Genomic DNA, 13,760 nt, shown 5'->3' with positions numbered 1-13,760 from the left:
TTAGCCACAGATTTCCAATCAGAAAAAAAAATCATTCCAACACCAACCTCTGCCTCCAATCACCAAACCAAGCATGCACCCATTCTCATTCCACACTCTTCTTGCCCCTTTCCAGGGCTCACTCCTCCCCATGTCACTCAATAGTCATGGCTCTGCTAGTGCCTCGCTATGCACGCTCGTGCTACACTGGGCATCCAGATTTTCGGTTGCAGCTTGAGCAGATGGGCAAGAAGATTCGCACTTGGGAGGTGCAGTCCGGAGTCTGGGCTGCTATTGGTACCCAGTCCAAATGACACCAGCACTGGCACACCCAGAGTGGCACAACAGTGTGAGCAGGTCACAAACCCGAGTAGTGACACAGAAGCAGTCTCCAGGCAGTATCAGCAGCTCTCCTTGCATTCATCTGTCCTATCCTTCTACTTTTACCCTCACTAACTCATGGTGTAGGAAAAAACCCCATGACTACAAGTCTAGGAGGTCCTGCTGTGCAACCTTTAGCCCAGCTCCCTAAATTCACTCGGTAGTGCCAACTCTGTAGTGCAATCTTTCACAATTGGTCTATACATCCGTCCATTCTACAACTGTGACATGGGCCACTAAATGTCTGCAACTACAATGGCATTGATAGGAGATGTGACTCTGTGGCAGTGTGAGCTGGGGTAGAAGGGGAAACCACTGTGATCATAGTACACTTCAAATATTTGCATTTGCCTCTCAGTACATTGGTCTTCACAAAAGAAATGCTAAATACTAAATTAGCAAAAACCATCAGGCAAATTGACCAACATTAATAAAACCACCTTTGGGTCTGACACTAGGTGTACATATTTCATTTGCAAGGGGAAAAATGCATAGCACAACATAAAAGAAGCAGTAAATATCTTTGGTAGGCAAAAGCTAAGGTGTTTAATAAATGAAATCTTACTAAACTTAACAGTTAAGGATACATCTACCCCACATTTCCTACACACTTCTGTATCTACAATTACCCAAGTACAAAATAAATAAAAGCCTGATGAAATGGATAAATTGGGGTGTTCCTTTTCCAGACTTCCTGACTATTATGATAATGGCTATGGTTTCATTGTTCAACAATGAATTGTGAGAAAAGATGGGGTCACTGATCTAGGTGCTCGGCTGATAGGTACAGCTGACGCTAAAAAGTTATTTTATGAAATATTACGTGTTGAAAAGTATTTAAAAAGAGGGAAATCACACAAAGATCCAAAGCCACTGAAGTTGTCTACTATATTTCCTGTTTATGTGGAGATGGATTGCCTTAATTAAATATTGCACTGGAATTGAATTGAATTGACTTTATTTCTTACATCCTTCACATACATGAGGAGTAAAAATCTTTATGTTACGTCCCTGTCTAAATGTGCAATTTTTAGTAATTTATAATAAACAGTATGTACAACAGGATGTCTTAAGTGGGCAAGTACAGCTCCCTACTTCAAAATCCCATTCCTGAGATGGAGGTTAAGGGGATGCCAAGGCTAGAGTCATTATGATGATAGCAGGATGGAGCAGAACAGGATGCAGAGAGAGAAAGCCACACTCCATCAGGGTGGCCAAGAGTTCACCAAGCAGCATACACCACAGCCATTTCTCAGGTAGGAAAGGCGGTGAGTGATGGATGAGGCAATCTGGCCTATCAATTGCACAAAGTACACAAATTACAAAAAAAACTAATTTCATATTGTAATATGCCAAACATATTATGAAATTGGATAATTCTCTCTTGTTCTTTATCCCATCCTATTCTTAAATAACTTTAATGTTAATCTCTAAAGTTCTGAGAAGCAATCTTACTTTGCACCCATTGGAATTACTCCTTTGGATCCAACTCCGACAGGAATATGATCAAACATGGCTTGAGCCAGTTGCTCCTTCACTGGTTGAACATCTCCTTCATCGAGGTTAGTTCGCAACAGTCGCACTCCACAATTGATATCAAAACCCACACCACCTGAAACAGAAAAATGTACTTTCATTAAAATTTTAACACTTAAATTCTCCATTTTTTTCTTCTTCCCATTTTCAGGCAGCAAAATTGAGATTCACTTTCCTCAACACACTCAAAGTTTTTCTTACACATAAGACTCCTCTCTGCCAACGATTTGATAAAATACAAACATAAACAGTAATTCAAGCTGCCATTTCCCATGGAGAAATCCTGAAAATCTAGAGTTCACATACATCAAAAATTGTAATTTAATATGTCCTATGACCAGCAATTTGACTAGTAGAAGGTAAAATGCTTTATGCACAAAAGTGAACTCTATAGTTGTGAGCTTTCTTTCTGAAGCCCAGAACTTTGAAAACTTTAGCTTTTAAGTTCTAGGCTTGGAAAGACTTCCTTCACTGTTCAAAAATAATCAATGTAGAAATGGCTTTTGGGATCCTGGCAACACAAAGGAGCCAGAATCCTGTTGTTTCGAAAGTGCTTCTAGGCCGAATTGAGGTAGCAGATGCATATTTGTGATTCCTCACACTTGTTCAATGCTTAAATTACATGGTCCTGTGTACTTTTACACAGCATTCTATGTAGAATATGAAATAAACACTCCAGGTCTTCAACTGATTCAGTACTCCACAAAAGAATGTCAACATCAGTCCAAGCCAAGTAGTGATTTTCCTTTTACCTGGGGATACTACAGCATTTGGGTCATCCATATCAAAGGCTGCCATGTTTCCAATTGCAAACCCATACCCCGAATGGACATCAGGAAGCCCAATGGATCTCTTCAGAAAGAAAAGCAGGTTTTAATAAAATGAAGTTTCAATAACTACGAACTGATAACCCCTCACACAAAGCATTCCCTAGAAATACAAAACACATTAATAACACTAAATAAGAACTAATGACATAACCTACTATCTGATAATTTGGAAATACCTATGATTAACATAAAAGTGTTATATATTGATTCAAGTAATGTTTCTTGTACTCCCATGAAATCCACCAGGGCCCTGGGTCCCATGTATTTTTCTAACTTAGCAGTTTCACTGTAAAATTATAATACAGCAGAAACTAAAATAAAATTTAAAATATTTTTCAATATTAATAGCGCTCAATAGTACAAGAAATCTGCTAGTCCAATACCAAAGTCCTTAGTGTGTTGAATTGTCAGTTTTACTGTACACAAAATATTTTATGTACTCAAAAGCACAGTTTTACAAGTGCCACAAGTCTGAAATAAAACAGAAAATACTGTCACTTGAAATCAGAGCATGCTAGTGAAACGAGAAATGAATTAACATTTCAAATCCATAATCTTTCATGAAACCTAAAACATTTCGTTTTTCTTCCAACAGTTGCAGCCTGACTTGCTGAAAATTTGCAGCACCTACTCTTTCTGAAGAATGCCTATTTTATATACATGTATATTCTATATCTCCACGTACCTAAAAATGAAACATGTCATGTTTCAGTCCAGGAAACAACTTAACATACAATCATCCTAAATCCAGATACTGCAATGTTTCATAGACTTTCCGAAACACAAACATCAATTCAGAGCTACACTAATGATATAATCATCTTTTGGACAAACAACTCTACTCAAATTACTGCAGAGCTGTTTTTGGACTGTGGGAGGTTACCAAATCACCCAGAGAAAACCCATGCAGTCCACAGGGAGGACATAGACTCCTTGCACAGGATGCAGAGATTGAACTCCAAACTCTGAAGTCCTAAGCTGTTAACAATAGCACAAGAATATCTTAAAAAGGCAGTGCCACAAGAAGGTGGCATCCATCATTTAGGACCCTCAAGTTCAAGTTCAGTTGCCACTCAACCATACATATGTACACAGTTAAACAAGATAGCGCTTCCCTGGGGCCAAGGTGCAAAACACTGTCCATACACCTACACCCAGCACATATGGTTACAAAAGCACAAAGTCACAAAAATAATATTAGCACAAGTCCCTGAGTGGCATGGTCTTAAGATTGCTAGTGCGTAGGACGTTGTCCTGGAGCCATGTTTCTGCAAGAACAAGCATACAGTAGCTCCTCATCTCACAATGGGGCAGCTGCAAACAAAGGCAAATCACCTTGTCTCAGGCTGAGTCAGCCACAAAGGAGATCTTGTCTTCCAGACAGCAAACAATGGAGAGCAGCAGTGATGGCAGAGCAGGCCTGCAGGGGACAGCTGCTAAACCAGCAGATTCCAGTGTGCCAACCACACCCCTGTTCTACACCATCTCTGGCGCCTCCTACCCCTGCTTGGCTGTAACAGGCGATGCCATGGCATTAGGGTCTGGTCCACACAACCACTGAGGACGTGCAGTTGGTCTCACCAATAAACTCAGCTTTCAGTGTTTTGGATTACCAATGTCCAACAAATCTTGCAATCACAAAAAAAATGTTTAAGACACACATTTATACTATCTGTTGGACTGGAGAGTCTGCTGTGACCAAGAGTGCTGCCATCTTACCGGATGCTCACCAACCAGGACATACTCTCTTCTCATTACTACCATCAGGAAGATGTATGAGAATGAAGACCTACACTCAATGTTTCAGGAACAGCTTCTTCCCCTCTGCCATCAGGTTTCTGAACAGTCCATGAGTGCTATGTCATCACTCCTCCTTTGCAGTATTTATTGTAACTTATAACAATTTTAGGTCTTAGAAATGACCTAGAAATGCTAAACACCACTATTTGTCCTTATTTACTACATTTTACTCTGAAACTCACTTCCAACCATGAACTTGTACAAAGACCAATGCAAAGAGATTTTAATTTCCAATATGATCTTAGCTCTTCGCAGCAATTTCCTACCTGAGAAGCAAATTTTAATGAAGTAATTACTAACTCACATGAACAATACCAGGTAATGCTGCCACATTTCCAATCTGCTTCATTGCTGGCAGAAAGCCACCGACACCTGTAACAAGACAAAAGTTGCAAGTTGCACCCAATATACCAACTGAAGTTCAGACATTTCCACAGAAAACTAAAATGATCCAGACCATCTCATTCTGTGCAGCTTAAACTCTTACCAAATTTGCAAACAAGCTATGCAACCACATAAATTAGTAGCATATTTGTTCAGAACTAACCACTAAATTTCCCTCCTGTATCCAAGGTATTGTCCTCAAATAGATGGATAACACCAAATACATATGGCCTATTGATTGGAGAGGAGAGAAAACATGCAGGAGGGTACAAATAAGGCAATAAATTTGGTAGATTTTGCAGATGCCATTAGTTCAGGTACTTGTCATTGGTAGTGCACATCTCTGAACCATGCAGTATCCATGGATTGCTGCTGCCCAGTAAATCATAACCTTTGCAGTAGTTTGATCTTCAAACATTTTTTTTAATCTCAAAGGATATATTGCCACACTAAGTGCAAAGGAGAACTGCATTAATGTCCTTTTTGAGAGGCAGCTCATAAAATATGGGGGAAAACCACACTTTCTAGGATCTCATTATAGACCTTAATAAAATGAAGGTAATAAGGGATTTTGCTTTGTACATATCAATTATAAGGTCATTCTATATGCTTCAGTGAGCAGATCATCGATATCTTGAAGCACAACGTCTAGCTGTGTACACCGTCATTGTTTATATACTGCAGCTCTTAAAATCAAACTAAAATTAAACTCCTGTGTTCATAACCATATTACAATTTGTTCTTACCTCCCCCACGGCATGAATTTCGAAGCTCATCAAACATCAATTTCTCTAGAGTATCATTGACATAAAATATCCCTTCCACCTGGAGGAGAGGAAGACATTTTCAGTATTTAATTGGGTTTGATATTAATACAAATTTTGCTAATTTTTGCAACACCATTACACAAATACAGTACTGTAAAGGGAGTTTTTAGCTCAGAGTTTAAATTAAATTTATTATCAAAGTACATATACAACACTGAGATTCATTTTCTTGCAGGCATATTCACTAAATCCATAATTGATTAATAACCATAATGGAATAAATGAAAGACTGCATAAACTTGGGTGTTCAAACAGTGTGCAAAAGACAGGAGATTGAGTAAATACAAAAAGAAACAACAAACAAACAAACAAACAAATAAATAAATAAATAAGCAAGCAAGCAAGCAAGCAATAAATATTGAGAACATGAGATGAGGAGTCCTTGAAAGTGAGCCCAAAGGTTGTGGAAACATCTCGGTGACAGTCAAGTGAAGTTGAGTGAAGTTATCCCCTATGGTTCAAGAGCCTGATTGTTGAGGGGTAATAACTGTACTAAACCTGGTGGTGAGAGTCCTGAGGTTCCTGTACCACCTTCTCTTCACCGGGCATCTACAGAAGTTTGTTAAAGTTTTAGATGGCATGCTGAATCTTCACAAGCTTCTAAAGTAGAGGCACTGACGTATTTTCTTCGTGATTGCTCTTATATGCTGGGCTAAGCGTAAGCATGTCTCTGAACTGATAACACCGAGGAATTTAAAGTTGCTGACTCACTCCACTTGATTCTCCTGACTCCTCCTCCTGAAGTCAAAAATCAACTCCGTCTTACTAACATTGAGTGAGAGGTTGTTGCGGTGGCATCACCCAGCCAGATTTTCAATCCCTCTCCTATGTGCTGATTCATCACCACATTGATTCTGCCTGTAACAGTGGTGTCATCAACAAACTGTCGATGAACGAATTAAAGGTGGTAATAAATTAGCAAATGGGGGGCTCAAAATTGGGATTAAAATCATTTAACAATTTGAATTTATATTGTATCTGTAACTGTACAAAATCTCAAAAATGTGCTTCAGAAGAATAGTACTTAAACAAAAATAATTAAGTAGAATTTAAGAATTGTCTAAAGGGAGGAACGAGACAAAAGGAAGAAATTCAAGTGGAGCAAATAAACCAGGGGCTGATCATGAAACCAGAGGCAAAGGATTACAGAGGTTTGTAGAGTTGATAGTGAAAAGCAGTATGATGGAGGTATCTAGAAACAAGGCTGATAATTTTAAAATCAAAAATTTTTTGATCAGTTTACTGTCTTCCTGGCTGTCATGTGCTCCTGAAAAATCATACTGCCATCTCAAAACTTAGTTAACTGGCAATAAAACAGCACAACAAAAGATGCAAATGTTTTTTTCTTGAGGATTGGAAAAAAATGACACTATCTGAAGCAAAGAATATATAATTCTTTACTAAATTAATTACACTTTAAACTGATTGGGGCAATTTTCAGGGACTGGTACATTAAACTAACACACTGAAATACCCAAACATACCTAAAGAATTTTGATCTGAATACCACAGTTACATTACCAAACTAGTAATCCAGAACAACGTAAAGATCTGAATTTACCTAGGCAGGTGAATCAAATATTTTGCTAACAATTCAGAATTAAAGAACAAACTACTGGCTCAGTAATGATAACCAAAATTTACCGGATTCTTGTAAAACACGCTTTGTTTATCTGGCAGTGAGGAAATCTTCCATCCTTACCCAGACTGGTCTATATGTAATTTCAGATGGGGAGACTCTGAAAAGCCCTAATAAGCCACTCTGTTTAAGGGCAACTGGGGGGAGGAGGGAGTGCCTAGTACCCCAATAATAAAAAAGTACTTGTTATTTCCTTAAAATCAATAAAGCAAAATGTCCTTATGCACCAAATAATGATACAAGTCAGGTATCAAAACCTTTTATATTTCCATCTGCTGCCAGTTCCCGTCAAGCCTATCATTAAGACATCGATGAAGACAAGTTTTAAGTATATAATACAGAACAGAGCAGTACAGCATAGTATGGGCAATGTGGTCCAACAATGTGCTGACCTATATAAATCTACTCCACAGTCAATCTAACCCTTACCTCCTACACAGCCAATAACACTCCATTTTTCTTACGTCCAATCCCTGTCAAAGTCTTCTAAATAACTCTATTGTACCAAAGTGTAGGAGGATATCTAAAATAAATCTGATAAAAATATCACTTAAGAAAAATCTGAACAACATTATCCCCAAACCTTTCCTGATGAATGCTTAGCCTCATCTACCATCCTCCTACATGCTGAATTCTTCTGCATGTCAACAACATCATATGCTGCATCGTTATCCAACACTCAATTTAGCTTCCTGCAAGGGCTGCCTTGCTCCAGGGCTCATTATAATTTTGGTCCAAGCGTGGACAAAAAGAGTTGAACATTATAAGCAAGTTATAAATGATTCCTTTTAATCTCAAGGCAACACTTGTTGAAGTGCATTATTTCAATAAATTTGGGAATCAATAAGCAAACACTTCACTGGCTTAAGTCATATGTAGCACAAAGGAACATGGCTATGGCTGTAGGTCAATCTTATTCACAGGACAGCTTGGTAAAAGTTACTTAACTGCTCTATGCATAACCATCTTCAGCTATGAAAATTAAGACTCAGGAGGCAGTTGACTGACCCATTAAATTCCTGCCAACTGCTTTAAGAATATGTTTGATTTCAACTGCCCACGCTTTCACCGTAGCCCTGCAACTTTCCTTTAAAGCCCTAAACATTTTTCTGTCAAAATGCCCCAGTTAGCATTGGTATTGGTTTATTATTGTCACATGTACCAAAGTGCAGTGCTTATATGATGTTGTGCTTATATATTGTTCATACAGATCAAATCATCACACAGTGCATTGAGATGGAATACAAGGTAAATGAATAACAATGCACAATAAAGTGTAGAAGCTACAGAGAAAGTACATTACAGAGAAAGTACATTACAGAGAAAGTACATTGCAGGTAAACAATAAAGTGCAAGATCAAGCAAGGTAGATTGTGCGGACGAGTCTATTTTATCATTCAGGAGTCTAATAACAGTGGGATAGAAGCTGTCCTTGAACCTGGTGGTGCATTTGTACCTATTGCCCAATGGGTGAGGGTGAAGACAGCAATATCTGGGGTGGGTGTGGTCTTTGATTATCCTGGCTGCTTTACTGAAACAGCGAAAGGTATAGAGGGGAGGGTTGATTTGTTTTTATGTGCTGAGCTATGTCCACAAGTCTGTGCGGTCACAGGCTGAGCAGCTCCATACCATGCCATTATTCACTCTGATAGGATGCATCAGTAAACGTTGGAAAGGGTTGGTGGGTGCATTCCTCCTGATGAAGTAGAGGTAATGGTGAGCTTTCTCGACTATTAGATCAATGTGGATGGCTCAGGACAGGCTTTTAGTGATGTTCACTCCTTGGAACCTGAAGCTCTCAATCTCAGTGTCAGTGATGTAGACGGAGCATGTGCACTGCCCCTCTTCCTGCATCAGCCAGCAAGTTCCAAACTCCTTACAGAAGCGGGAACTCCACTCGGTGATTGTTGGTGCTGTAATGGCGTTACACTGTTACAGTACTGTGCTGTCCCACTGGAAATGGGAACATGGGATGTCAATTTTATCATAGAACCAGAGGCAGTAGAATTACCCTGGAATCCATAAACCAACTGTTTCCTTAAAAGGGGCAGCCAATGATATTTTGTGTGTGGTGCTTGGATTTCCAGCACCTGCAGGTTTTCAATGTTGATGATATTTCCGTGCCATTTATACTGAGGTTACATGACATGAAAGTTGATGACTCAGCTGCAAGTGCAAAGAATTTGCTAGCTCCTGAAATCAGTTTGTCCTCCCCATTTTGAATGTTGGGCTGAGCCAAGAATCCCAATACCAGGACACATCCAAGTGCAGGCCTTCCCCAGGTTACAAATGCCTAACAGACAGCCATACAGACAAACAACCTCCATTAAATGTTTGTTGTTATTTATTGGGTTACAGCATGTAATAGGCCTTTCAGGCCACGCTGCCCAGCAGTCCCGATTTAGCCCTAGTCTAGTCACGGGACAATTTACAATGATCAATTAATCAAGTCAAGTCACTTTTTATTGTCATTTCGATCATAGCTGCTAGTACAGTACACAGTAAAAACGAGACAACGTTTTTCAGGACCATGGTGCTACATGAAACAATACAAAAACTACACTGAAACTACGTAAAACCACACAAAAACTACACTACAGACCTACACAGGACTGTACAAAATGGCACAAAACAGTGCAGGCATTACAATAAAGACAATAGGCATAGTACAAGGCAGTAGATTAGCATCAGTCTAGGCTTTGGTATTGAGGAGTCTGATGGCTTGGGGGAAGAAACTGTTACATAGTCTGGTCGTGAGAGCCCGAATGCTTTGGTGCCTTTTGCCAGATGGCAGGAGGGAGAAGAGTTTGTATGAAGGGTGCGTGGGGTCCTTCATAATGCTGTTTGCTTTGCGGATGCAGCGTGTGGTGTAAATGTCTATAATGGTGGGAAGACCCCGATGATCTTCTCAGCTGACCTCACTATCCGCTGCAGGGTCTTGCGATCCGAGATGGTGCAATTTCCGAAGCAGGCAGTGATGCAGCTGCTCAGGGTGCTCTCAATACAACCTCTTAGAATGTGGTGATGATGGGGGGGGAGGGAGATGGACTTTTCTAAGTCTTTGCAGAAAGTAGAAATGCTGCTGGGCTTTCTTTGCTATGGAGCTGGTGTTGAGGGACCAGGTGAGATTCTCCACCCGGTGAACACCAAGAAATTTGGTGCTCTTAACGATCTCTAAGGAGGAACCATCGCTGTTCAGCGGAGAGTGGTTGCTCCGTGCCTTCCTGAAGTCAACAACCATTTCTTTTGTTTTGCTCACATTCAGAGACCGGTTGTTGGCTCTGCACCAGTCCGTTAGCCGCTGCACCTCCTCTCTGTATGCGGACTCATCATTCTTGCTGATGACACCCGCCACAGTCGACTCATCAGCGAACCTGATGATGTGGTTCGAGTTGTGTGTTGTAACATAGTCGTAGGTCAGCAGAGTGAACAACAGTGGACTGAGTACACAGCCCTGGAGGGCCCCATAATCTACCAACTGGTAAATCTTTGGACTGTGAGAGGAAACCCACAAGGTCACGAGGACAACATACAAACTCCTTCCAGGGATCAGCGAGAATTGAAACTGAATCACCTGCACAGTATTGTGCTGCACGATACTACCATACCACCCTAAATATTAAATACATACGGTAATTCTTTAATAAAAAACTATTTACATATAATCTCACCAGTGTCTCTCGAGAACACTTTTATTGATACTTGGGTAGGGATACACATTAAAGAATGCTATACCCACTACTACTTACACCCATCAAAGCCTGGGTGTAAAGCCATTGAACCTGGTGTCCTGCCAAAGGGTTTCGACCCAAAACATCGCCTGTACTCTTTTCCTAGATATTGCCTGGCCTGCTGAGTTCCTCCAGCATTTTGTGTGTGTTGCTCAGATTTCCAGCAGCGGCAGATTTTCTTGTGTGTGAACCTGGAACATGCTATTCTGTACCGTTGTAATGGAAAAACAATAAATAAATGTTCATGTTAACTGGCCCTAATCATTACACATTACTGTGAAGGTGCGGTTATCGCATAGAGTTTGTGTATTTTCCAATTTATGGACAAAATCGACTTATGTTTGTAAAACACCTTGGCTGAACAGAGAAACACTTTTAGTAATCGATTAAGGCAACTGTGCTGCTGCAAAGAGCGCTATATGAGGTCATTCTTACCCTCGGCCACTAGGTTCTATAGGCGGGCAAGTGATGACCCCCCCCCCCCCCTCCCGTTAGACTGTTTGAAGTAACTTATTTTTTTATTCTTTTACAGTACTTCTCTTCTATTAATTATATCTGTGCATTGGTAATGCTACTGTGACACACAATTTCCTTTGGGATCAATAAGCATCCATCTAAAAACTGAGCCTATAAAACTACGTTGCCAACTTTCAAGTGCGGGCAATTTCAAGTCTTGTTTTGTAGTCAATAAAGAGTCATGGGAACAAGAATCAGATAATCTGCTCTCTGCGCCCAACAGCTGAGAATATAGGATTACTGTAGTCAAATGGAGAGCCAAGTATTCACATGTGGCAGAGTTAAGAGAGGTGAGGCGCCCTTGTAGTGCCGGGAAAGGGAAGGGGACGGTTTGGTGGGGGGGGATACCCTGGCCCGGGATAGAGGGGAGACAGGAGGTAAGGGGAAGCTCCGCCCAGTGGCGAGGCAACAATGAGGGCGCCTGGAGCCTGGGCCCTGCTGCGTTTCTGCATCTCTGCAGTAAATATACCTGCATGTTGGGTACGAAGCCATGCTTAATCCTCCAACAGTTCTTGTGAATTTTATCCAGGTAACCGAGCTCATCGTTGTAGCTGCGACTCATGGTAGCGACTTCACCGGCACCAAGTGAACGAACGCACACGACGACAGCTCAGCTACAGGTCCTGCGATAACCCAAAATAGTCAGACCCGGCAATACGTTACCGCGTTTTTTTTTTCAAAACACCAAACCTGAGAAGAACATAATAAAAACACAAAATGCTGGCAAAACTCGAGACAGCATCTATGGGAGGAGGTAGTAACGACGTTTTGGGCCGAAACCCTTCATCAGGAGTGAAGTAACATGGGATGGTCGTGGAGGGATAAAGTAGAGAGCTGGGAAGTGATAGGCTAGAGGGAAATGGGCTAGAGGGGGGAAGGTGGATAATTATGGGAAATTAAAGAGAACGGTAGGGCTGGGGGGAGATTGTATTGAGGGGGGGAGAGAGAGAAAGAGAACCAGACTGAAATAATAGATAGGGGTTAGGGGTAAGGGGGGGGGGGCAGGGGTATCAACGGAGGTCTGTGAGTTGGATGTTCAGAGTACAAGGCCAATATTCCATCTCATCATACTAGAGAAACATTTAATAGTCTTGTAATGGCAGGATAAAACAAGACACACACAATGCTGGAGGAACTCAGCATCTGAGGGAAATGAACAGTTAATAGTTTGGGATAAGGCCCTTCACTGGGATGCAGCATCTCTACAGGGAAATGGGCAGGCGATATTTTCTTAATTATGATAATTATCCAGCCTCTTCCTAAATTTGAACAATGAATTTTTTTTGGTTCTACAGCATTGGGAAGTGTTTTGTTTAAACCTACTTTCTCTTTCAGTATTTCTTCCCCATCCCCCTCATGGTCTCCAGATATATACCGCCAGGAGCTAGTGTGTTATCAAAATTAACATAGCTAAGTTTTCTCATATTATATTTAAAAAAATATTTTATTGCTTAATGTGTAGATCTGTTGTCTTATACTGCATCTCTTCAGCCATAAGACAGGTGTGATGGTGCCAACATCTTGTTTTATAGACAGTCGATGTTTGCAAAGCTGTGTTTTTTCAGCTTCAAACTGACTACTGCTTTCCATTTATATTAGGAACTGAAAAATGGCCCACATTCATGAAAAAAGCTAGCCAATGAATATTAGATGGAAGTTTAACTTACCAATCCAATTCTATTCAATTCAGCTTCAGTCCTGTCCTCACACTGATGAGTTAGAACACAGCACAATACAAGCCCTTTGGCTTATGATGTTTCACCCACTTCTCAGATAATTCCATTCTCGGTCTAACCTTTTCCTCCCACAGAGCCCTCTGTGTTTCTTTCATTCATGTGCCCGAGAGTCTCCTAAATGTCTCTAATGTATCTGCCTCTACCACCAGCATGCTCCATGCACCTACCACCCGCTGTGTAAAAAAAAACCTACCTCTGACATCTCCCCATTCACCTCACATTAGCCATTTCTGTCCTGGGAAGAAGTCACTGGCTGTCTGCTCTATATAGGCCTTTTATCATCTTATACACCTCTATGAAGTCACCTCTCATCCTCCTAAGCTCTAAAGGGAAAAGCCCTAACTCACTCAACGTATCCTCATAAGATATGCTCTCTAATCCAATCAGCATGCTGGTAAATC

The 13,760-nt window shown here is 40.7% G+C and overlaps 1 protein-coding gene across 1 annotated transcript in view; it reads right to left on the bottom strand.

Annotated features, from left to right (window-relative positions):
- rtcb (RNA 2',3'-cyclic phosphate and 5'-OH ligase) overlaps positions 1-13,760 on the bottom strand; it is a 45,070-nt gene that overhangs the window by 29,725 nt on the left and 1,585 nt on the right. The window contains exons 2-6 of the mRNA XM_059978165.1: positions 12,093-12,246; positions 5,657-5,735; positions 4,831-4,898; positions 2,649-2,748; positions 1,816-1,972 (exon numbers count right to left, since the gene is read on the bottom strand). Coding sequence (XP_059834148.1) covers positions 1,816-1,972; positions 2,649-2,748; positions 4,831-4,898; positions 5,657-5,735; positions 12,093-12,185 — 497 coding nt within the window. The 5' untranslated portion in view covers positions 12,186-12,246. The remainder of the gene's footprint in view (positions 1-1,815; positions 1,973-2,648; positions 2,749-4,830; positions 4,899-5,656; positions 5,736-12,092; positions 12,247-13,760) is intronic.

Source organism: Hypanus sabinus, chromosome 8, assembly GCF_030144855.1.
Source record: "Hypanus sabinus isolate sHypSab1 chromosome 8, sHypSab1.hap1, whole genome shotgun sequence".
NCBI classification, from domain to species: domain Eukaryota; kingdom Metazoa; phylum Chordata; class Chondrichthyes; order Myliobatiformes; family Dasyatidae; genus Hypanus; species Hypanus sabinus.
The sequence above is the reverse complement of the archived record's forward strand: the minus strand, read 5'-3'. Positions and strand labels throughout refer to the sequence as shown.